The sequence below is a fragment of the Felis catus genome, chromosome B4 (genome assembly GCF_018350175.1).
Source record: "Felis catus isolate Fca126 chromosome B4, F.catus_Fca126_mat1.0, whole genome shotgun sequence".
Classification (NCBI taxonomy): Eukaryota; Metazoa; Chordata; class Mammalia; order Carnivora; family Felidae; genus Felis; species Felis catus.
Window position 1 is genome coordinate 133,641,755 of NC_058374.1, and position 26,136 is coordinate 133,667,890.

General features: G+C 41.7%; 1 protein-coding gene across 5 annotated transcripts in view; it reads left to right on the forward strand.

Annotated features, from left to right (window-relative positions):
• The window catches only part of SGSM3 (small G protein signaling modulator 3), a 50,951-nt gene that overhangs the window by 16,203 nt on the left and 8,612 nt on the right, over positions 1-26,136 (forward strand). For 4 of the 5 annotated variants that reach the window (XM_023257510.2, XM_023257513.2, XM_045062427.1 and 1 more), the window contains exons 2-4: positions 24,387-24,506; positions 24,958-25,043; positions 25,508-25,574. In XM_023257510.2, the coding sequence (XP_023113278.1) occupies positions 24,500-24,506; positions 24,958-25,043; positions 25,508-25,574 (160 nt within the window). In that variant the 5' untranslated portion in view covers positions 24,387-24,499. Of the gene's footprint in view, positions 1-14,211; positions 14,412-24,386; positions 24,507-24,957; positions 25,044-25,507; positions 25,575-26,136 lie in introns of all 5 variants that reach the window. The other variant, XM_023257511.2, reaches the window with a different exon arrangement.

The following is a 26,136-nucleotide window of genomic DNA, read 5'->3' on the forward strand; positions in this document are numbered from 1 at the left end:
TAACTGTTGCCTAAAAGAGCACCCTCTCTCTCTGGTCACAAAGAAAATATTACAGCAGTCCAGCTGTAAGCCTGTGGGCGCAGGAGTGCAGCTCAAGATAGAACTGATTACTGAAGTCACCACTCTGCTCCTGATGCCAGTTTGGGGGAAGGCAGTTGACAAATGCAGATGAGATAGTGGATCTTCACCTCACATGTCTTCAGCTCTAAGGGAGATAAAGGGTGAGGTGAATAATAAATATGTTTTCAACAAGGATGATTGAAGTACGGAGCCAAGTTAGAAGATTAGCACCGCCAGCTGCCTTATCATGGTGTTTGGTGGGGCCCACATTTCAAGACTTTTTTTTACATACTGAAGAGTAATTGATTTAGCAGCATGCTGTGAGAGAAATCTGGGGGTTCTGAGGTCTGAGAAAAGATGTTCTGGCTGGAGCATGGTGCATGTGCTGAGGGCGAGTGAGAGGTGCATGTTGAGAAATGAGGCTGGAATGGTGAGTGGGACTGCTAGGTCATGCAGGGTCGGACTTTTTCCTAAAGTCAGAAGGAAGCAAAAAGGTTTGAAAGAGAAGGCAATGATCAGTTGCATCTTAAAAGGACCTCTCTGGCTGCAGAGTATAGATGGGGTGTGGGGCACGGGGCCAAGACTGGAGGTAGAGATCCCCAGTTGAGAGACTTGTAAAAACCAAAAACCATGATAGTGAAAAATGATGACAGCCCCAACTGAGAAGTGACAAAGTTTGGAGAGAAACAGGAAATTTCAGAAAACATTAGGAAAGACCTAAGATTTGAAGGGTGGAGGTGGGAAGATGAAGGAGAATTCATTAATCATGAGGTCCAGTTCTGGCTGGAGAAAGTGGTGGATAGGTTGTCATGCCAGTCTCCTCAGATAGGGACCACCGGAGGGGGGCAGAGTTCATGAGGACTTCATTTGAGAACATGGTATTTTGAGGACTGTGGCAGAGTGGTCCAGTGGGCAGCTGGATGTGCCAGCCTGAAATTTGGGGGAGAAATATGTTGTGGGATGGAAACTGGATCATCTGCTTGTAGGTGTGAACCGAAGCCATGAGAGCCCGTGAGTGTGCAGGAAACTGGAGGAGGATCTAGGACAGAACATGACGGCAGTTTAAGAACTGGCAGGGGAGGAACCAGGAAAGGACTCAAGAGGAGCAGCCAGCAAGGCAGGGGGAAAACCGAAGGGTCACAACCCTTGCACACCCTGTACTGTAAGAACTAGAGTGTTGTCACCAGATCTAATGAACATCTGCTATGGATTGACCTTTAATAGATCAGGCACATACTGAGGGTGCTAATAAAGCAGAGACACAAAATGCAAAGAGGAAATGGAAATAGCTTGGCATGAGACATTTCATAGAAATAGCAAAAGTCATCTTGGAAAAAAGCTAAATGTTGTTAGACTTCCTCATACTCATTTTTATTTTTATATTGATTAAATAGGGGAGCACCTTAACCTTTCTATTCTATGGCTTTCTAAAGGTCTTTAATTTTTTTTCATGCTTGTTTGAATAGGTAACACATTCAAATAGTTCAAAATTCAAAAGGTACAAAGGGGTATTTAAGTAAAAAGTCTCTCTGCCACCCAGTTTCTCTCACAGGCAGCCTTCTAAGTCTTATGTGAAAATTTCCTCGTTTTTGTATAGATGTTTACCATTCTTGTCACTGTTTTGCTCCTTACTTTTTTCACTTAGCAACGTATCTTGGAGCTCATTCCCTGTCAGTACATAAATAGCGGATCCATTCTCTTTTTTGACAGCTGCACACTGTTCCGTTATAGTTGCAGTGTAACTTACTTAACCATTCCCCTACTAATGGATATTGAGGTTTTCTAATATTTTTCCATCGCAAACAATGCTGTAGGGAGTGTGCTTCTGTAGGAGTCATTTTCCTGAGGTGTGGGATAAATTTCCAGAAGTGGGAGTTGCTTGACCAAAAGTCTCCAAAGATTTTAATCCAGTTCTGCTTATTAGAGTTCCTGGCACTTAGAAAGCCTTCAGTGAATGGTAGCTATTACGAAGATAAATGTTATAGATTGATATGTTACAGATAGTATATTAAATATGTTGTATGATATGCTATAGACAGACAGGAAAAGGGGCACCTGACACAAACCTGAGGCAGAGGGAGTGTCAGAGAGGGTTTCCTGGAGGAGGAAATGTTTGGGCTAAGCCTTGAGTCAGGTAAAGTGGAGGGTGTTGCAAGCAGAGGGAGCAGAAGAAGCCCAGCACAGGAACGCACAAAAGAGTTTGTTGTATGTGGGTGTCTTCCAGGAGTTTGGTATCCCCTCCTCAAACAGTCAACATCTGCCACGGGTCAGGCCCTGGGCTAGGTACCAGATAGATATAGGGCAGATGTGTACATATATAAATTACAGTATACTATGAAATAGTAGGTACAATGATTAGTTTTATCAGAGAAGGGGGGGTAGAGGGCATGAAGGTTGGAAGGAAAGGTGTTCAAGGAGGTTGCATCTGAGCTAGAATTCGAAAGAATGGTCAAAGGGTGGTTTAGCTCAGTCGTTCTCAAAGTGTGTTCCCTGTACCACAGCATCAACATGACCTGGGAACTTGTAAGAAAGGAACAGCCTCAGGCTCTGCTCAGACCTTCAGATGCAGAAATTTAGCTTTATGGGTAGCACCTGGCTGGCTCAGTCAGTAGAACACATTCTTGATCTTGGAGTTGTAGGTTTGAGCCCCGTGTTGGGTGTAGAGATTACTTAAAAATAAAATCTTAAAAAAGAAATTCAGCCTTTTGGGTTTTGAAAAGTCCTCCAGATGATTCTGATGCACTCCACAGTTAGAGAACCACTGGTTGGGATTATTTAAGGGGAGGGAACAACATTGTAAAGTTAGGGAGCCATAAACTCTATGATATTGTGGAAAGGTAGCTTGTATTTTTATTATTATTTTTTAAAGTAGGCTTCATGCCAAGTGCAGAGCCCAACACAGGGCTTTAAACTCATGACCCTGAGATCAAGTTTTGAGCGGAGATCAAGAGTAGGATGCTTAACCATTTGAGCCACCAAGGTGCCCCTGGAATATAGCTTATATTTTCAAAAAGTAGTTATTTTGTATACCAATCTAAGGAAATGAGATAAATAAAACTTTTACATTACATGATCAGCTGAAATCACCTTATCTTGAAATTTTAATAAAATGGTCACAAGCCCTATAAGCCCATATTATGTGGGAATTCCAACACCCTCCCCCAGATTTTTCAAATTTAACCCATTTAATCTTCATGAAAACTCTATAAAGTAGGAATTATTATCCCTATTTTTAAACTTTTTAAAATTTATTTTTGAGAGAGAGAGAGGGACAGTGAGTGCACGAACCGGGGAGGGGCAGAGAGAGAGGGAGACACAGAATCCAAAGCAGGCTCTGGGCTCTGAGCTGTCAGCACAGAGCCCGTTGTGGGGCTCGAACCTATGAGCTGGGGGTCATAACCTGAACCAAAGTCAGATGCTTAATCAGCTGAGCCACCCAGGCGCCCCAATTATCCCTATTTTTAGACCTTTCCATTGGTTATTCCCCAAACAACCTTCGAGGCTCTTAGGAGTAGGGCAGGCTTTACTGAAGATAGGGGATGGCAAAGAGGTTTTACCCTGCAGGAACACAACTTCACTTGGGGTTTAGATTGTCCTTTCCTGAAGAGGCATACTGTCCTCCCCCTCCAGATCCCCCAGCCCACAGGCACACTGAGTGTTAATGTCTCATCGGTCCCTTTGTTCTAAAGGATGCAGCTCCTCACCTTGTTTTTGGACTTCTCTTCTCCTCCTCTTTATAGTCTAGGCCGCCTCTAGTTCTGTTCTCCCCTGCTTCCATATTTCTGTTCATTTCTTCTTTTGCTCGGCAATTGACAGCTCTGTCAATTCTTCCGCTCCTTCAAGATTTACCTTCCACTTTAATGTGTGGAGCTTATCAAGGTATTTTTCAAAACAAAGATTAACCCCCCCCCCCCCCCAGCTCTGGGAGGCATTCTGGAACCAACTATTAAAATAGTAATTCCTCACTGTGCTATAATTATAATATTGTAAAATTTTAAGTATAGGGGTCATTAGGTTAACTGCTTCAAATGGCATCATATTAAACTCTAATATGAATAATCTGTTATTAACCTAATCTCATACCTCGATTTCTGTTTACAAAGCTGACACTTTATTTTTTTTTTATTTTTTATTTTTAAAAAACTAAATCCAAGTTAGTTGACATAAAGTGTAATGATTTCAGGAATAGAATTTAGTGATTCATCACTTACATATAACACCCAGTGCTCATCCCAACAAGTGCCCTCATTAATGCCTCTTGCCCATTTGGCTCATCCCTCCACCCAACACCCTGCCAGCAACCCTCAGTTTCTTCTCTGCATTTGAGTCTCTTATGGTTTGTCTCCCTCTCTGTTTTTATCTTATTTTTGCTTTCCTTCTCTATGTTCATCTGTTTTGTTTCTTAAGTTCCACATGAGTGAAATCATATGATATTTGTCTTTCTTGGACTTATTTTGCTTAGCATAATACACTCTAGTTCCATCCACATTATTGCAAATGGTGAGATTTCATTCTTTTTGATCGCTGAGTAATATTCCATCGTATGCGTACACACCACATCTTCTTTATCCATTCATCAGTCGATGGATACTTGACCTCTTTCCATACTTGGGCTATTGTTGATAGTGCTGCTGTAAACATTGGGATGCATGTGCCCCTTCAAATCAGCATTTTTGTATCCTTTGGATAAATACCTAGTAGTGCAATTGCTGGATCATAGGGTAGTTGTGTGTTTTGTTTTGTTTTGTTTTGTTTTGTTTTGTTTTGTTTTGTTTTGTTTTTTTGAGGAACCTCCATACTGTTTTCCAGAGTTGTCGCACCAGTTTGCATTCCCACCAACAGTGCAAAAGGGTTCCTCTTTCTCTGCATTCTCACCAATGTTTGTTGTTGCCTAAGTTGTTAATTTTAACCATTCTGACAGGTGCAAGGTGGTATTTCATTGTGTGTTTTTTTTTTTAATTTTTTTTTAATGTTTATTTTTGAGAGAGAGAGAGACCGAATGTGAACAGGGGAGGGGCAGAGAGGGAGAGGAAGACACAGAATCCTCCAGGCTCTGAACTGTCAGCACAGAGCCCAGTGTGGGGCTCAAACTCATGGACTTCAAGATCATGGCCTGAGCCAAAGTTGGATGCTTAACAAACTGAGCCACCCAGGAGCATTGTGGTTTTGATTTGTATTTCCTTGATGATGAGTGATGTTGAACATCCTTTCATGTGTCTGTTAGCCATCTGTATGTCTTCTTTGGAAAAGTGTCTGTTCATATCTTTTGCCCATTTCTTCACTAGATTATTTCTTATGGGTGTTGATTTTGATAAGTTCTTTATAGATCTTGGATACTAACCCTTTACCTGATATGTCATTTAAAAATATCTTCTCCCATTCCATCAGTTAGTTGCCTTTTAGTTTTGCTGATTGTTTCCTTGCTGCGCAGAAACTCTTCATCTTGATGGGGTCCCAGTAGTTCATTTTTGCTTTTGTTTCCCTTGCCTCCAGAGATGTCAAGTAAGAAGTTGCTGCAGCCGAGGTCAAAGAGGTTGTTGCCTGTTTTCTCCTCTGGGATTTTGATGGCTTCCTGTCGTATGTTTAGGACTTCCATCCATTTTGAGTTTATTTTTGTGTAAGGTGTAAGAAAGTTGTCCAGGTTTATTCTTTTGCATGTTGCTGTCCAGTTTCCCAGCACCATTTGCTGAAGAGACTGTGTTTTTTCCATTGGATATTCTTTCCTGCTTTGTCAAAGATTAGTTAGCCATAAGTTTGTGGGTCCATTTCTGGGTTCTCTATTCTGTTCCATTGATCTGAGTTTCTGTTTTTGTGCCAGTACCATACTATCTTGATGATTGCACCTTTATAATACAAAAGTTGACACTTTAGAGTAGAAAAGGCAAGTCTTCAAAAATCCAAATCCTCTCCCAAATGAGACAGATTCATTAATTTCATTTAAACAATTTTAAAAGGGAGAGTTTCTCATAGAATTGTTTTTATTGCATATTTTGCTGTTAGGTGCTCAGCTGTAACAACAGATGACTAGATAAGTCAATTACAGAATATATGGCTATAAAAACTCTGGTTACTGGGGAAATTTTTGGTAATTTAGTGCTCAGTACAGAAAAATATTTTAAAATATGTATTGTTAGAACTGTGCATATATAGAGAAAAACTAAGAACACAGAAGGGAAGAAAATGATTTATTGGAGTAGCAGATTTGTGACAGAATATTTTAAAATTTTGATTTCCATTAATGTTGCATAAGTACAAAAGTCAGAGAAGAGTGCAGAACTTCCCAAGAGAAACCCAGTGACTGTGTTTATACTCTAGAGATTTTCTCCTGACCTGGAACCCAAATTTATCCTGCCATAGTTTTATCATTTGTGTTTGTATCTGACTGTATTCTCATTGGAAAAGAATTGATTCTGTTCAGAGTGCTCAGAGGTGTTGGAAAGAAGCGCTCCTGAGCCTTGGGCTCTAACAGCCAGTGTCCCACCAGACCCCAGCTTAGGTTGTGGCTGGGGACCAGGTGCATGAACTGTGGAGAAATTCAGGGGACAGGGAAATATTTCTGTAAAAGTTTTTGGATTTGGAAATAGCATTTTCCCCTTACAGCCCACCTTACAATTGCTGTACTTTTCTAGTCTCCTGGTTTATAAGCATCTTTTTTCCTTTAAAATGCTTTCAGTGGCGGGGTGCCTGGGTAGCTCAGTCAGTCTGACTCTTGGTTTCGGCTCGGGTCATGGTCTCACGGTTCATGGGTTTTAGCCCTGCAATGGGCTCTGTGCTGGTGGCGCAAAGGCTGCTTGGGATTCTCTCTCTCCATCTCTCAGCTCCTCCCCTGCTCACGCTTTCTCTCTCAAAGTAAATAAACTTTAAAAAAATCACTAAAATGCTTTCCGTGGCTTTGCCTTTGGAAAGTGTTGTACTTGAATATAATAGAAAGCAACTACAGCCCCAGGTGAAGTCACACCTGGGGATTTGGTTTAGGCTTTAAAAACAGCAAAACAACAAGGAAAAATGGTGTCTTGGAAACTTGACTGTTAAAGTGTTGTCACTTGTTTTTCCAGTGATTACTTAAACTACTGGGGGGAAACTTGTTACAGTAACTTGAAAAATGACAGACTTACCTGTTAGCAGCTTGGGGAGTTTCTGACTTCACAGGTTGCTAAGATGTCAGATTCATGCTGAGCAGTGTTAGTAAAGTGTTAGCTACAAATGAGAAGAGAAGGAGATCTTTTTCACAGTTATAGATAAGCTATTTCTGATATTTGCACTTTTTTTCCCACTTATGCTTTTTAAAAAAATTTATCTCACATTTTGTTTATTTATTTGAGAGAGAAAGAGCGTGAGCATGAACAGGGGAGGGGTAGAGAGAGAGGGAGAGAGAGAATATCCCAAGCAGGGGTCGTGCTATCAGTGCAGACCTGGACGCAGGACTCTATCTCACGAACTGTGAGATCATGACCTGAGCCGGGATCAAGAGTCGGATGTTTAACCGACTGAGCCACCCAGGTGTCCAGTTACTGTATTTTAAATCATGTACTGTCTTGATGCTGATGATTCCACTTTTCTTCTGTTCTCTCTTCAGCTCACTCTAATTGGACTGTCACCTTCACCATTAAAACTTAAAACTCTTGTCAAGATCACCAAAAACCTCCAGCTTGCAGAACCAGCGACCCATTCTCTGTCCTCTTACCAGTTTACCTCTGGGTGGTACACGACACTGATTATCATCGTCATCATCATCATCACCATCATCTCCTCTCCTTCTCCTCCTCCTCTTCTTCCTCTTCCTCCTCCTCTTGGTTTCTACAGCACCACACACTACTAGTGTTCCTTCTACTTCACTGGCCACCCCTCAAATCTTATTTCCTGTTCCTTTCCTGCCTAACCTCTAAGTGTTGGAATGTTCCAGGATTTGGTTCTAGACCCCCTACTCTGCATTCTCTCCTTGGCCGGGACAGCTAGTCCTGATGATTCCCAGATTCACACCTGTAGTTTTGACGTCTGTGAACTTTATACTCATATACACAATTGCCTAATTGACATCTCCACTTAGAGGGCTAATAGGCATCTCGACTTAACATGACCAAAGCAGATCTCTTGATTTCTAAACCTAAAACTTGCTCTCCCCCATAGTCTTCCTTATCTTGATTAATAGGACCTGCACAGTTGCTCAGGTAAAAAATCTAGGAGTTGTCATTGACTCTTTCTCTCTGTTATCTACCTCTCCACCTCCACATTATATCCAGAATCTAGTTACTTGTCACCATCTCAACTACTTCAGTCAGAGATACTATCTCTTTCCTGGGTAACTATAATAGCTTCTATCCTTAGGCCTTCTGTACTTCATTCTTTACACAGCAGCCAGCGCAGCCAGTGTGATTTCTTTAAAACATGAGTCAGACCATGTCACGCCCCTGCTCAAAGCTCTCCAGTGGCTTCCCATTAAAATAAAATCCCAGCCTCTTTACCATGGGTAGAAGGCCCCTCTGTAAGCTAGCTCCTGTCTGCCTCTCCAGAGCTGTCTGCTATTCCCCCCCTCATCGTTCTACCTCCGACACACTAGCCTGTTATTTCTCCAGTGTAATAAACTCTAGTTCTTTAAGACCCTTGCATGAGCCATTTCTTCTGCTTGGGCTGTCCTTGTAGGTCTCTGCAGAACTGGTTCCTTGTCATCTCTGTGGTGTCCGCTGAAATGTCATCTCCTCAGGCCTTCTCTGACCACTCCTCAAAAATAGCCCGTCTGCCCCTACCTATCACTCTGAAACCTGTTATTCTGTGGGGTTTTTTTTCATAGTATGTATTATTACTCTGAAATTATCTTACTCACTTATTTACTAATTGTCTTTTTCTGTCACTAATGTTAATAGCTGGCATCTACTAAGTACATACTATGTGCCAGGTATTATGATAAGTATTTACTTACATTTTCTCATTTGTCATCATCCCCTTTTACAGATAAGGAAGCTGCAGGTTCACAGGAGCAAGAGTTTTGTCTGTCTTGTTTTATTGCTGTCTCCCTAGCCCATGGAACAGTGTTTGGCACATAGTGGTTGCTCAGAAAATTTTTTTGTTGATTGGATAGATGAATGAAAGACTCCCAAATTTATCTCTTTAGTTCTGACAGTTCCATGAAGATGTACACTTGTATATCCAGCCACCTACTTATCTTCTCCAACTGGATATCTGAGAAACATTTATTTTTATTTTATTTTTTAATTTTAATGTTTATTTTTGAGGGAGAGAGAGAGAGAGAGAGAGAGAGAGAGAGAGCGAGCGCGCGCGCGAGACCGCACAAGTGAGGGAGGGGCAGGGAGAGAGGGAAACACAGAAGCCAAAGCAAGCTCTAGGCTCCAGGCTGTCAGCACAGAGGTAGACCTCTCCCATTCCCTCTTAACTTTGTCTCTCTTGTTCATCATGTTTCAGTTATACTGAGCTCTTTTTTGTCCCTCCAAGGTCTTACCCACCTCAGAGCCTTTGGATTTGTCATTCCTTCTGTCCTATGACTCTCCACTGCTAGATCTTTGCAAGGCTAGCTTCCTGTCCTTCAGTTATCAACCCAAACAGTACTTCAGAGATTCCTTCCTTGGATTCTATATCACATCAGCCTTTTGTTTTATTCAGAGTACCTCCCACATTTGGGAATTCTCATTTATTTGTCCATCTGTTTATTTGTTTCTGTTTGATTTTCCCCTCTAGGCTGTAAATCATTGTTGTCCTAGCACATAACATGTGTTGGAGAAATATTTAGGGAGTGAATGACTGAAGAATTTACATATTTCTGGGTGTGCATCCTGCATTATAGTGTTTTCATGTAATGTTAGATCATAAATAGTATCCATATTGCTTAGTCCCAATAATTGGAATTTTTATACTGTTGTGTCTGGCTTTTTTCACTAAGCATAATGTTTTTTTTCTTCTTTTGTGTTACTAAGGTATAATTTACATATGATAAAATTCATTCCTTTTAGTGTACAAGTCTGCAGGCTCTGACAGATACGTACAATTACGGAATTACCAACAATCGGGATACCGAATTTCTCTCACCCCACAAATTACCCTGTGTAACTATATAGTTAACTCTTCCCCCTACCCCCATCCTGTAGAAACTACTGGTCTGTTTTCTGTACCTATATATAGTATGCTCTTTCCAGGACGTCCTAAAGCTGGAATCCTGCCGTATGTATCTTTTTCAATCTGACTTCTTTCCTTTAGCATAATACACTTGAAGTTTGTCTGTTGTCGAGTGTGTCAGTAGTTGCTTATTTTATTTTGTTTGTTTTGCTGATTAGTAACCCATTGTATGGATTTATCACAATTCTTTATCCATTTACCAGTTAAGGTATTGGGTTGTTTTCAGATTTTGGCAATCATGGATAAAGCCGCTGTAAACATTTACATACAGATTTTTTTGATGAACAAAAATTTTCATTTCACTTAGATACATATACCCAGGAGTAGGACTGTTGGATTGTTTTATGTTATGTTTAGCTCTATAAGAAACTTCCAAAATTACTGTACCATTTTGCATTCCCACCAACAACGTAGGGGAGTTCTAGTTGCTCTGCATCCTCATCAGCACTTGATATTGTTAGGTTTTGGTGGTGTTAGTGTTTAGCTTTTTTTTTTTTTAACTTCAGTCATTTAATATGTGTGTGGTAATATTGTGGTTTTAATTTGCATTTCCCTAATGAGTAATGATATTGAGTATATTTCCACATACTTGTCATTTGTATATATAATTTGAAAATGTTTCTTTTTATTCATTTAAGTAGCCTCTCACCCAATGTAGGGCTTGAACTCGCAAACTCAAGATTAGGAGTCTCAGGGGGCACCTGGGTGGCTCAGTCAGGTAAGCATCTGAATTCGGTTCAGGTCATGATCTCGCGGTTCGTGAGTTGGAGCCCTGTGTCAGGCTCTGTGCTGATAGCTCAGAGCCTGGAGCCTGCTTCGGATTCTTTATCTCCCCCTCTCTCTGCCTCTCCTCTGCTTGCACTTTGTCTCTCTCTCTCTCAAAAATAAATAATAGACATTAAAAAAAAAAAAAGATCAGGAGTCTCCTGCTCTTCCAACTGAGCCAGCCAGCTGCCCTTAAAAACGTTTCTGTTTGAATCTCTGCCCCTCCTTTTTTAAATTGGGTTGCTTGTTTTTTTGCTTACTGAGTTTTGAGAATTCCTAATAGTCTAGATACATGTCCTTAATCAGATATGTGATTTGAAAACATTTTCTACCGTTTGTGGCTTTGATTTGTTAAAGTCCAATTTATCACCTTTTTTCTTTGATATATCATGCTTTTAGAGTAAAATCTAAGTAATCTTCACCTAATCAAGGTCATAAACATGTTTTCCTGTTTTCTTCTAGAAGTTTTAGTGTTCAGGGAATCCAGCTGACTCAGTCCATAGAGCATGCAACTCTTGATCTCGGGGTTATGAGTTTGAGCTCTGTGTTGGGCCTAGAGCTTACTTAAAAAAAAAAAAAATAGAAGTTTTAGTGTTGGGTTTTACATTTAGGTCTGCGATCCATTTTGAGTTAATTTTTTGTATGTGGTGTGAGGTATGGATTAAGGTTAATTTTTTACAGATGGCTGTCCAGTTTTTTTAGGACCATTTGTTGCAAAGACTCTTCTTTCTCCATTGGATTGCATATGTATTTTTGCTGAAAATTAATTGCATTCATTTCTATGGCTGCCATAGTAGAGTATCACAAACTGTCTGATTCGGAACGACAGTAATATTATTTCACAATTTTGGAGGCCATAAGTCTGAAATCAAGGTGTCATTAGGGCCATGCTTATCCTGCAACCTGTAGAGGAAGGATCCTTCCTTGCCTCTTCCAGCTTCTGGTAGCCCCAGATGTTTGTTGGCTTGTTACAGCGTAATTCTAGTCTCTGCTTCACATAGTGTTCTCCCTGTGTCTCTTCACATTGTCTTACCTCTCTGTAGGTCTGTGTCCACATTTTTATAAGGACAACGGTCATATTGAATTAGGGCTCACCTTAATGATGTCATCTTAAGTTGGTTAAATTAGTAAAGACCCAGTTTCCAAATAAGGTCACATTCTGAGGTATCGAGGGTTGGGACATCAACGTACCTTTTTTGGGGAAACACAGTTTAACCATAACATTAATTGGCAATATGTATGGGTCTATTTCTGGATTGCCTGTTCTGTTCCATTGTTTTATGTGTTTGTCCTTTTGCCAGTGCCACACTGTACAGCTTTATAATAAGTATAGAAATAAAGTAGTGTGAATTCTCCAGCTTTATGCTTTTTTTTTCTAAAAATTTTTTAATGTTTATTTTTGTGAGAGAGAGAGTGCAAGCAGGGGAAAGGCAGAGAGAGAGGAAGACACAGAATCTGAAGCCAGTTCCAGGCTCTGAGCTGTCAGCACAGAGCCCGATGCAGAGCTTGAGCCCATGAACCGTGAGATCATGACCTGAGCCGAAGTCAGACACTTAACCAACTGAGCCACCCAGGTGCCCCTCCAGCTTTCTGCTTTTTGAAAATTGTTTTGAGTATTCTGATTCCTTTGCTCATTCATTTAAATTTTAGAATCAACTTGTCAATTTCTCCAAGAAATCCTAGGATTTTGATTAGAATTATGTTGCATCCTTTCCTTGTTCCCAGTCTTAAGGGTAAAGCATTCAGTCTTTCATCATTAAGATGTTAACTGTAGGGGCACCTGGTTGTCTCAGTCGGTTGAGCGTTTGACTCTTGATTTCAGCTCAGGTCATGATCTCACAGTTTTGTGGGTTCGAGCCCCGCATCAGGTTCTGCACTCACAGTGTGGAGCATTTCTTAATATGTAATATGTAATATATTAATATATAATATAATCAATATATATTATATATTATATTATATATATTATATATTTATATATTTATATATATTATTTATATATATAATAATATTTTTATAAAAATAAATAAATACATACATAAAAAATAAATAACTGTGGGATTAAAAAACATTTTTTTAAATGTATTTTTGAGGGACAGAACGCAAGCAGAGGAGGGGCAGAGAGAGAGGGAGACAGAACCTGAAGCAGGCTCCAGGCTCCAAGCTGTCAGCCCAGAGCTCAATGTGGGACTTGAGCTCATGAACCATGAGATTGTGACCTGAGCCAAAACCAAGAGTTGCTGCCCAGGCTCCCCAACTGTAGGATTTTTGTAGATCTCCTTTATTAAGTGAAGTTTTCTTCTATGACTAGTTTATTGAGATTTTTTTTTAAATCATGAATGGATATTGCCTTTTATCAAATATTTTTTTCTGTATCTGTTGAGATAAACATAGTTTTTCTTCTTTAGGCTGTTGCTACACTTAATTACATTGATTGATTTTTAAATATTGAACACGTCTTGCATTCCCAAGACAAATCCCAATTGGTCTTGATGGTGTTGTTCTTTTTATGCATTGTGGAACTTACATGAAATGTTCATAATATTCTCTTATTATCTTTTTACTGTTTCTGGGATCTGTAGTGATATATCCTCTTTCATTCCTGATATTGGTAATCTCTGTCTTCTCACTTTTTTCAGAGGTTTATTGATTTTATTGATCTTCACTAAGGAGCAAATTTTAGTTTCACTGATTTTTCCTCTATATTTTTGTGTCCACTTCACTGATTTCTGTTGTTATCTTTGTTATCTATGACTCCCCCCCCCCACCCCATTCTTCTGCATACTTTGCATTAAATTGACCAGTAAATTCAACAACTTAAACAATGGACAGATTCCTTGAAAATGCACAAACTGCCAAATCTCACTCAAGAAGAAAAAGATAATCTGAATCACCTCATCACTATTAAATAAATTGTAGTTGGAAACCTTTCCACAAAGAAAACTCCAGGCACAGAAGATTTCATTGGTGATTTTTACTTAACATCTAAGGAAGAAGTAATACCAGCTTCTACACAAACTCTTCCTGAAAATTGAAAGGGAGGGACTACTTTCCAAATCATCCTATAGCAAATATTGTCCTGACATCAATACCAAAAAAGGCGTTACTAGGAAAGAAAACAGATCATATGTCCTTCATCAGCATAGATCCGGATATTCTCAACTTAGTTTTAGCAAATTGCATTCCACAATGTATAAAAGGGAGAATGCATTGTGATGACCCAGTGGGATGAGCTTCAGGTATTCCTCATTTTCCTTTCAGGTTTTTCTTTTGCCAACCCTGGGTACTTTCCTCACACACATGCTGTGACCAGTATTCAGATGAAGATTGGGAACACCCTCTGCAGATTTCTGGAGTTCTTTGCAAGTTCTGTGCAAGCCTCCCTTCTCCATGTCTTTGCTCTCCTTTGGCCTCCTCTAGCTCTCCACTCTGTGTCCTGGGCCAGCCGGCAAACTATCCAGGTGGGAACTGGGATGATGATTTGTTTTCTCTGTCTCAGGGCTCACTGTCCTGTGCTGCCTGTCTTCCAATGTCTGAAAACCATTGTTTCATGTATTTTTCTGTTTTAGCTCAAGTTGGGAAAGTAAATCCAATCCTTGTAACTGTCTTGGCCAGATGTGGAAGTCCATAGTTGGAATTTGAAATGATTGAGTCACATTTTATTGTGTCATTATATCAAAATGCTGAAGTAAACATTTTCATGCACATACTGTTTTGCTTCTATTGAATTAAAAAAAATTTTTTTTTGATGTTTATTTATTTTTGAGAGAGACAGAGACAGAATGCGAGTGGGTTGGGGCAGAGAGAGAGGGAGACACAGAATCTGAAGCAGGCTCCAGGCTCTGAGCTGTCAGCACAGAGCCCAACGCGGGACTCAAACCCACGAGCTATGAGATCATGACCTGAGCCGAGGTCGACGCTCAACCAACTGAGCCACCCAGGCGCCCCTATTGAATTGTTTCTTTACATTTCCAGGAGGAACTTACTGGATCAAAGAGTACGAAAATATTTATGGGTATTCCATTCCCAAGGGAACATACCAATTTATAGCAATTCATGAGTGAACTAATTTTTTTTTAAGTTTATTTATTTTGAGAGACAGATAGAGGAGGGTCAGAGAAAGAGGGGGACAGAGGATCCAAAGTGGGATCTGTGTTGACAGCAGAGAGCCCAATGCAGTGTCCGAACTCACGAACCATGAGATCATGACCTGAGCCTGTCAGACACTTATCCGACTTAGCTATCCAGGTGCCCCGAACTAATTTTCTTTCACAAAACTAGTTTTTACAGCATTGAGTATTTTATTTCATCATTATTTTTTTTAAGTAGGCTCCATGCCCAGTATGGGGCTTATGATAATCGAGACCAAGAGCCACATGTCCTATTGACTGAGCCAGCCAGGCACCTTGAGTATAGTATAGTATTGTATTGTATTGTATTGTATTGTATTGTATTGTATTGTATTGTATTTATTTATTTATTTATTTATTTATTTATTTATTTATTTATTTAAAGATTTTATTTATTTTAAGAGAGTGTGTACACACGCACGAGCAGGGGAGGGGCAGAGAGAGAAGGAGAGAGAATCCCAAGCAGGCTTCCCACTGTCAGTGCAGAGCCTGATGTAGGTCTCCATCTCACATGACCTGAGATCATGACCTGAGCTGAAATCAAGAGTCAGATGCTTAACTGACTGAGCCACCCAGGCGCCCCTGAGTATTATATTTAAAAAAATAGTTTTATGGGGGCATCTGGGTGGCTCAGTCAATCATTGAGTATCTATCTCTTAATTTTGGCTCAGGTAATGATCTCAAAATTCGTGGGTTTGTGCCCCATGTTAGGCTCTGCCCTGACAGCATGGAGCTTTCTTGGGATTCTCTCTTTCTCTGTGTCCCTCCCTTGCTCATGCTCTCTCTCTCTCTCTCTCTCTCTCTCAAATAAACTTAAAAAAATAGTTTATGTTTATGTACATATATATGTAAATATGTATAGTTATACATACATATATATATGTATATATATATATATATTCATGTGTGTTTGTATGTATATGAATGCTTCCATCACCAAAGGGTCTGATCACCTTGGCTCTCTGGGTCTCAAATTCAAAACCTTCGAGAAGGGATTTATTAGGCTATTTTGGGAAAGACACTCAGGCCTGGTCTCATCATGTTTGGCAATAGCTGTTGAGTTGTATGATTGGTCCATTTCACATCTGTGTTCACCCAGAACCAATCAACTAGGGTCAGAGAGATGAAGTCACATAAATGTAAACAGCTTTCCAGAATTATGTAGATGGAAAAAAGTGAGTAAGGGAAGCAGTTTCAAAAGTTTGGGGTTAGTGTGGTAGGGAGGTTGCTATTTTCCAGACACCCAGAAGAAGGGAGAATATGGCATAAATAAAATACCAGTTATTACCATGGTATGAAATGTTTTTACTTTTTTTTTTCTATTTACTTTTTTTTTCATTTGCTGTTGTTCTTTCATTCGTCTTATTTATCTAACATGTTAGATAAATGTTTATTGAGAGACTTCTGAGTGCCAGGGATACAGAGGGAAGCAAGATGCAGTCTAGTTTTGTGGGGTCAGTTGTCCAAAAAGGAAAAAGGGATGAAAATGCTATGGGATAAGTGCTGTGATAGACTTATTCACAAGGCTTTATAGGAGCACAGGGAGAGAACCTCAGCTAAAGGCAGAGAAGAGACATGAAGGTATATTAGTTATCTTGGATGCATACACATCACCCTAAAACTTAGTGGCTTAAAACAAAAATAATCATTTATTATCTCTTACAGTTTCTGTGGGTCAGAAATTCAGGAGCATCTTGGTTGGGAGATTGTGGCTCATGAGAGGAGAGAGTCTCTTATGACACTGCTGTTAGATGTTGGGCTGGAGCTGCAGTCATCTGAAAGCTTGGGACTAGGGGATCTGCTTCCAAGGTGGCTCACTTAAGTGGCTTGCGAAGTTGGTGCCTCTCCATGGGGCTTCTTGGGTGTCCTCACAGAATGGCAGCTGACTTCCGCCGGAGCAGGTGATACAAGAGACCAAGGTGGAAGCTGCAATGCCATCTATGGCCTATCCTTGGAAGTTATACATGGTTACTGCTGCTGTATTGATTGGTCTCAGAGGTTAGCTGGAGTTCAGTGTGCAGAGGACCTACACAAGGTTGTGAATACCAGGAGGTGGAATCATTTGGGGCCATCTTGGAGGCTGGTTACTACAGAAGGCTTCTTTCTATGACAAGGTGTTGTTTCAGTCGAGTTGTTATAAATAGGAGTCTACCTGACAAAAGGAGAAGACCACTATGCACTAAAGAATGGAGACATTTGGGCAGCTGATAGGGGTAGACCAGCATCACTGTAGTGTAAGGTAGATGTGGGGAGAGAGAGGTAGAAGCAGGTGGTGTAGGACCTTGTGTTGTTAGAGAATGTGGCCCTTATTCTAGGTGTGAGTTAAGCAGGAGATCAGGGATCAGATTTACATTTCAGAAAGATAATGTTGGCAGAAGGAAGCAGCTGGAAATAGGAGCCTGGAGCTTGGGGGAAAGGTGTCCTCAGAGGAAAGAGTGGTTGTGAAGCTTGGACAGCGCATGAGGTTGCCGGAATAGCTCTGAGTAAGGAAAGCAAGGGCCGAGGGTGGAGCCCACATACATTTTAGAGGTATGCTGAGGAAGAGAAGCCAGTAAGAAAAACCAGTAAGAATCCCAATGTTTCTGTACCCTACCTTGAGAAAAGTACTCAAAATATTTTCCAATAAAATGTTCATGTACCACTGATCATTTATTGTCTGATTTTTTTATTGAAGTATAGTTGACATACAATGTTATGTTAGTTTCAAGCGTACAACATAGCGATTGACAAGTTGCACATGTTATGCTGTGCCCACCACAAGTGTAACTACCATCTGTCATACATCACCATTACAATACCACTGACTGTGTTCCCTGTGCTGTACTTTCCATCCCCATGACTTACTCATTCCATAGCTGGAAGCCTGCATTTCCCACTCCCCTTCCCCCATTTTGCCCACCCCCTCACCTCCCTCACCTCTGGCAACCAACAATTTGTTCTCTGTATTTATGGGTCTGTTTCTGCTTTCTGTCTGTTTGCTTGTTTTGTTTTTTAGAGTCCACATAAAAGTGAAGTCATCTGATATTTGTCTTTCTCTGGCTTATTTCACTTAGTGTAATACCCTCTAGGTCTCTCCATGCTGTCACAAATGGCAAGATCTTATCCTTTTTATGGCTGAGTGGCAGTCCATTGTGTGTGTGCATGTGTGTGAACAGTACATCTTCTTCTTCTTCTTCTTTTTTTTTTTTTTTTTTTAAGAGAGAGAGGGAGCATGTATGAGTGGGAGAGGGGCAGAGAGAGAGGGAGAGAGAGAATCCTAAGCAGGTCCATGCCTAGCATGGGGCCTGACACAGGGCTTGATCTCATAACCCTGTGATCATGACCTGAGCTGACATCAAGAGTCAGACACTTAACTGACTGAGCCACACAGGCACCTCAGTATCATCTTTATCCATTCATCTATCGATGGACATCTGAGTTGCCTATCTTGGCAATGTAAATAATGCAAATAATGCAGTAAATATAGGAGTGCATATATCTTTTTTTTAAATGTTTTTTAACGTTTATTCATTTTTGAGAGACAGAGCACGAGTGGGGTAGGGGCAGAGGCAGAGGGAGACACAGAATCTGAAGCACTTCAGGCTCTGAGCTGTCAGCACAGAGCCTGATGTGGGGCTTGAATCCACGAACTGTGAGATCATGACCTGAGCCGAAGTCGGGTGCTTAACCGACTGAGCCACCCAGGTGCCCCTGCATATATCTTTTCAAATGAAATTTTTTGTTTTCTATGGATAAATATCCAGTAGTATAATTATTGGATCATATAGTATTTCTATTTTTAATTTTTTGAGGAACTTCCATACTGTTTTCCACAGTGGCTGCACCAGTTTGCATTTGCATCAATACTGCAGGAGCATTCCTTTTTCTCCACATCCTCGCCAACACTTGTTATTTTTCTTGTCTTTTTGATTCTACCCATTCTGACAGATGTAAGGTGGTATCTCATTGTGGTTTTGATTTACATTTCCCTGATAGTGAGTGATGTTAAGCATCTTTCTGTTTGTCTGTTGGCCGTCTGTATGCTTTCTTTGGAAAAATGTCTATTCAGGTTCTCTGCCCATTTTTAATTCATATTATTTGCCTTTTTTTGTGTGTTCAGTTGCGCAAGTTCTTTATACATTTTGGATACTAGCCCTTTATTGCATATATCATTTGCAAGTGTCTTCTCTCATTCAGTAGGTTGCCTTTTCATTTTATTGATTGTTTGCTGTTCAGTAGTTTTTTATTTAAAAAAAAATTTTTTTTTAACGTTTATTTATTTTTGAGACAGAGAGAGACAGAGAATGAATGGGGGAGGGGCAGAGAGAGAGGGAGACACAGAATCAGAAGCAGGCTCCAGGCTTTGAGCCATCAGCCCAGAGCCCGACGCGGGGCTCGAACTCACGGACCGCGAGATCGTGACCCAGGCTGAAGTCGGACGCTTAACCGACTGAGCCACCCAGGTGCCCCCACAGTAGTTTTTTATTTTGTGTAGTCCCAATAGTTTTATTTTTGTGTTTGTTTCTCTTACCTCAGGGGACCTATCTAGAAAAATGTTATTACTAAGGCCAATTTCAAAGAAATTACTCCCTGTGTTTTCTTCTAGGAGTTTCATGGTTTCATGTTTCACATTTAGATCTTTAAGATTTTACTTTTTTTTTTTTTTAATGTTTATTTATTTTTGACAGAGAGAGAGAGACAGAGAGACAGAGCATGAGCGGGGGAGGGGCAGAGAGAGAGAGGGAGACACAGAATCCTAAGCAGGCTCCAGGCTCCCAGCTGTCGGCACAGAGCCCAACCCAGGGCTCGAACTCACAGACTGTTGAGATTGTGACCTGAGCTGAAGTTGGACGCTCAACCGACTGAGCCACCCAGGCGCCCCTAAGATTTTACTTTTTAAACCGTCTGTAGTAGCTACATTATCCTCTTACACCAGCCTTTCTTGGACTTCCCTGCCCTTGCACCTCTCCCTCCCAATTAGTTGTTACCAATAGTTTTCGGTGTCCTATCATTTTTTCACAGAGAAAAACAGCCTTCGGGATCTCAGCCCCTTTAAAATACAAATATTTCTGCGTTTGCTGCTCTGGGCTTTCGTGTTCCCTGGCAAATGTATGACCACCTCTGCAATTGTGGCAACCCTGCTGTATTGTCAAGAAAACTAGGATAGAAGGTCAAGAGTGGAGGATGGACAAAATCTCCTTTCTAACACACACAGATTTACAAGTTCATCTCAGTCTTTGCTTTGTGAACAAAATTTGCCTTTCAGGAAATTGTAGGATTTGCAAACTAGGGAGAAATATACTGGAGGCAGAGTAAAAAGATTCCTTTAAGCATGTAAATTTAATTAAAAAGAAATCCTTCTGTGGCACCTCAAAGTTGCTTGCATCAATCCTGTTTTTCAAAAGTTTCTTTCTGCCTCTGTACCCCTGTGACAACAGCAGGGCAGCTGGTGACGTGGCTAAGTTCTTAGCTGCTTCCACCAACTCCCAGATGGCTGCTTTCAGGAAGTTGCCATAGTGACCAGGGGCAGGAAAAACCTGCCTGCCCAGCTTAGCAATATCATATCCGGCTTCTACTGGGAACTTGGAGACTCAAGGGCAGTTGGCGGGAGATGTGGCGTATGCATATTATTGCAGAGCCTCTTTAAAGTGTATTTAGAATTTGACCATTTCTTGCCGGTCCCACTGTAGTGAAGCCAACGTCATTCCCACCAGTGGCACTCCTGCCTCTGCACGGCAGCCAGAGAGCTTTTAAAACCTAAGTCAGATTCAGGTTCCCCTCTGCGCAGAACCCTGCTGTGATGTCCCAACTCCCTGAGAATAAGATACAAAGTCTGCACACACTGTCAGGCCCACTGTGACTCCTGCCGTGTCTCCTACTCAGGTTTGCTCTTGCTCTTCCTGCCTGGTCCCCAGCCTGCTGGCTGCCTTGCTTTTCTGCTTCAGCCTTCCAATTATGTTCCTGCCTCAGAGGCACCAGCTGTTCCTTCTGCCTGTCTCCCTTTTCCCTCAGATAGGACTTGATCCTTCACTTCCTTCTTCAGTCTTTGCTCAGATGTCCCCTTATCCTCAAAAGTTTTTTTCTCACCACTTTATTATACGTAGCCTCTCTCTTCTATACTCTCTGCACGTTACCTTGATTTATTTTTCTTACAGTACTGAAGTTGTCATGATCTGGCTCAGCTATTTCTGTGTTTTTTGTCTGATTCTCTACTGTAACGTAACAGCTGGGACTTGGGATTTTTGCTGTTGCATCTCAGCCTTTAGAACCACGCCCGGCATGCCCGGGGACGCCTGGTGGCTCAGTTGTTAAGCATCCGACTCTTGGTTTCTGCTCAGGCCATGATCTCATGCTTCGTGGGAATGGCCCCGCTCCAGGCTCTAGCACAGAGCCTGCTTGGGATTTTCTCTCTCCCTCTCTCTGCCCCGCCCCCGCTTGTGCTCATTCTCTCTCTCAAAATAAGTAAACTTAAAACAAAACAAAAAACATGCCTGGGTTGTGGTGGTGCTCAGTAAACGCTTGTTGAGTGAATGAATGAGTGGGAGGCAGGTCAAGGTCGGAATTGTCTCCCTGGCTCTCCACAGCCGGAGACAGCTCATTTCCTCCACTGTAAGCAACACCCGCTTCCTTCACACTTTCTCTGTTCCTCCAGAAAAAAACAACCAAATCACTACCTCTGTGGTGTCAGTGATGAGGATGCTGGTGATGATCTAGCTGGTGGCTGTGTGACATCAATGCACCAGGCCAGATGGGAGGTAGCATGGCTTTGTAGGAGGCTACATTATTGGAGTCTGTTTGGAAAACTGTACGTGGGTCTTTTGTAGGCTAATTTTTTCTGTATAACGAATAGAGGCATCTACTTCAAAACACGTTACAAGGATTAAATGATGACATGATTTTAAAACTTCTCGGTCCCTTTAATGTAAAAATATGTAATGTTCTATCCAGCACAAAACTCTGATTGAAACCAGGCCCTACATATCTGTTACACTGAAGGAAGACATTCGGTTCTCATTACCGTCCTTGCGCAGAACAGGCGAGGCTAGGACAGCTGACCTGTTAGGGAAGCAGGTTCTGCCATCTGGCTCTCAGTGGAGCTTGTCTGGAAGCAGCTCTCCCAGTTGGGCAGCAAGGCCTCCCTCATGGGCATTTAGGCCAAATGTGGCCTGGTCAGGGTGAGTCTGAGGCAGGGGTGGAGGTTAGTGACCAGTTGAGCTGCACTTACTCGCTACGAGATGACTCTTGCCCCCAGATTTGCAGATAGGTCTTTGAAGAGAATGGGGACTTTTTTCACATGGCCACTGTGAGCATAGGCTCGAGCTAAGGCACCTATGGGGTGATGTTTTCTCAAAAGTTCCCTTTGCTTTTCTTTTTTGCTTCTTTCTCAGTCACCTGACCCTTCTGGCCTACCAGAATTCTGTGGCAGAGAGCCTGGAGAAGTTCTGTGGGCCAGAACAGCAATGGCCACCTGAAAAATTGACAAAAGCAGATGTCTCTTTTAGGTCTGGGTCTGGGTGAACATGATTTAAAAAACTGGAAGGCAGCTTGTCCTAAAATATTTCAGCCACCTCTCCGTATTGCTACTTCCTTTTTATTTCACAGAGTCCAAGCCTTTCATTCCATAGTTGGAAATAAAAGCCTTCATATTCAGAAAAGGCTGAAGAAGCTATTCCAGAAACTGCATTTCTGTTGAAGCTCAAGTAATAACAGATTCTTTTTAGATCTAATAGGAGCAGGTTAGAAATGGGAAGTCAGAAATTGAGAGGACACGCCAGACAATGGCTTTTTCTTATTTTTAAAAATTGAAATATAATTCACATGCTGTAAAATTTACCATTTTTAAAGTATACAGTTCAGTGGTTTTAGTGTTTCATACTGTTGTGCAACTGTCACCACTATCCCATATTCCGAACATGTTTCTTCTCCCCAAATGGAAACCCTGTTAGCAGTCACTCTGCAGTCCCACTGCTCCCCCCATCCCCCAGCTTGGCACTCACTACCCTATTTTCTACCTATGGATTTGCCTTTTCTGGACATTTCACTTGAATAGAATCCTACAGTATTCATCCTCTTGTGAGCGGCCTCCTCACTGAGCTTAATATTCTCATGGTTCGTTGATAGGGCCGCACGTATCAATACTTCACTTTCCTTTTTACAGCTAAAGAGTTTTCTGTTGTATGGACAGTCCATACATTTTGTATAGCCATTCGTCAGTTGGCTTTTTTCTCCTTTTTGGCTAAAATGAATAATGCTGCGGTGAACATCCGTGTACAAGTTTCCGGGTGGACATGCTTTCATTTCTCTTGGGTGAATAACTATAGGAGTGGAATTACTGGTCATGTGGGAACTCCGTGTTTACCTTTTTGACAAACTGCCAGACTGTTTGCAACAGCAGCTGCTTAATTTTATATTTTAAGCCCCACCAGGGATGTGTAAGGTTCCACTTTCTCCACGTCCTTGTCAGCACTTTCTTTTTGTTACAGCCATCTTAGTGGATGTGAGGTGGTATCTCATTAAGGTTTTGATTTGCATTTCCCTGATGAGCAGTGATGTCCAGCGCCTTTCACTTGCTCTTTGGCCACTAACATCTCTTTTTGGGGGAAATGTATATGTGGATCTTTTGCCCATTTTGTCTTTTTTATTGTTGAGTCCTCATTTTGTGAGAGGACAATAAAAGGGAGGGAGGCAGGAGTTTCAGTGGCAGCAGGAGAGATCTAAATTAGATTGTGGTCTCTTGGTTTCCCAGCTGCAAGGCTGGTGACAAATATGGTAAAGCTGGACGGCTGGGTGATGTTGTAAATGTCAGTATTGAGGTGAATTAGAGGCATTGATCCAGAAGCTAATTTGTGTTCTACTGAATGGTTGCTCAAAGATTCTGGCTCGGAGAAACTTATTCATGGAGGTTTGGGTGGTGGCTGGTTTTCTCTTTTCTCTTCTCTCTTCTCTCTTCTCTTCTCTTCTCTTCTCTTCTCTTCTCTTCTCTTCTCTTCTCTTCTCTTCTCTTCTCTTCTCTTCTCTTCTCGGAAGAAATATGTGCCTGAGCCTAGGGCATCCGGAAGTCTGTATATAGGATTCCCTCCTTTAACAACAGTGGGAACTGAGTGGACACTCCCCTTGGCTCACAGAACTGTTGAAAACATCAACAGCTGCTTCAGAACATATCCTGTGTCCTCTTTCAGATGAAATGGTCAGAATAGGAACCTTTTCTTTCAAGTGTGACTTTTCCTTCTCACTGCCCCTCAGCCAGCAAAATCACAGTGGTGGGTAGAAAAGACACCCAGCAGAGGGGCTGCATTACAATGACTTTCCCCTCTGCTCTCCTTCTAGGGCAAATGTTTCTGGACCAGATGAAGCCTGAGGAGCCTTCCAGCTGTATGATAATAGGCTAGGAAGCCTTCTGAGTGTGGATTTGCTGAAGACTTGCCCTGCCTCTCTGCACAATGTCAGGTGGGAGGCAGGCCTGGGGCTGGAGATGGGTGAGAGGCTGCCCAGAGGGAGGGGAGGGTCTCACTTGGGAGGGCCATCCAGTGGGATGGAAACAGGCAGACCTTTGAGGGTAAGAGTGGGAGAAAGGAGGAGGTCCTCCTGCAGGTCATATAGGATTACCATAACTTTGCTCAGATCTCCAGTAGCCCCGAACCTCACACTTGGGTGGAGGAAGAGCCAAGGAGATGAAATTTGGTTATGTTTTGTAACAGTGGCTTTTTTTCTTTTCCTTCCTCCAGAAAGTTGCTCATCTAGGTCTCTTCCCCTCCCTCACCATCCCACTTCAGATGGTGCAGTCCCTTTGCTGTTGGGCACCCTTGTTGGGGGGAGTGGGGGAGATCCCAACTTGAATTTTTCCCCGGAATGCTCTGAATTTTCTTCATCTCCTATTCCTGGTCCTCCTCAATTTTAGGAAGCCACACACCTTCTGCCAGTGGCCCCTTCTCAGCCCTGACTCCAAGCATGTGGCCCCAGGAGATCTTGGCCAAGTCCACGCAGGTACAGCTCTGCTCCCAGGCTGTGGCGCGAAAGGGAACCTACTGCTGTAGCTTCCTGGGAGTGGGTAGCCACACCCCTGTGGTCATTCAGGCTCAGAAGCCACCATCAGACATGGCATCTTAGCTCTATGTCCTCTGGGAATCAGTCATTAGGTCGGAGGAAAAGTATTATGGCATCGTGTGCCCAGTGTTATTAGGATGCAGAGATGCATAAAATCTGTTTCTTACCCTGATCTTATTATCTTTGACCTCTAAGGAGAACAAGGGAAATGCTAGGCCAGTTTGAGAGGGTGGTGGCCCCTGTAGCTGAGTGATAACCACAGAGGCTTCAAGGAAGGGTGGCCTTCGATCTGAGTCTTGAATGCCAGTAGAATTTCAACAGACAGCAATGTAGGTGGCATTTTACAGAATTTGTGGTGCCAGACCTGTGGCCATACAACTGACTCTTCCTCATCGTGGTTCTAGAAGGAAGAGTCAGTGGAGCAACCAGAGTTCTTCTATGATGAGTTCGGTTTCCGCGTGGACAAGGAAGGTAAGATGGAGCCCCTGGTGTAATCTTGCTGGCGTCTCTTGTAACCTTGTTGGCGCCTGGAGCTCCAGCTCTGGTGACTCTCACTGTGCAGCTGTGACCCGGGCACTGGGTGTTTCACCTGCTTCTTCATCAACAGTGCTGCATGCTGTTACAAGTATATGGAAACTTCTGATTTTTTTAAAACTTAGATTAATTTTGTTGATCTTCACATCTGATAATAAAAGCAATAATGTTCATTTAGTGAAGTTGAAAAATACAGCAAAGTATAAAGATAAAAGCAAAGTGACTCCTAATCCCACAACCTAAATATAATTGCTGATATTTTAGTTTATTCCTTTCCTGGTTTTGTGTGTGTGTCTTTATATACTTTTCATAACTAAAATTATGTCATCTATTCATTTTTTATATTGCTTGTATAGCATTCCTTCTGTTAGTTAAGACTTATTTTTTTTTAAGTTTATTTAGTGTGTGTGTGTGTGTGTGTGCGCGCGCACGCACGCACGCACCCGCACACACACACAGGGGAGGGGCAGAGGGAGGGACAAAAAGAATCCTAAGCAGG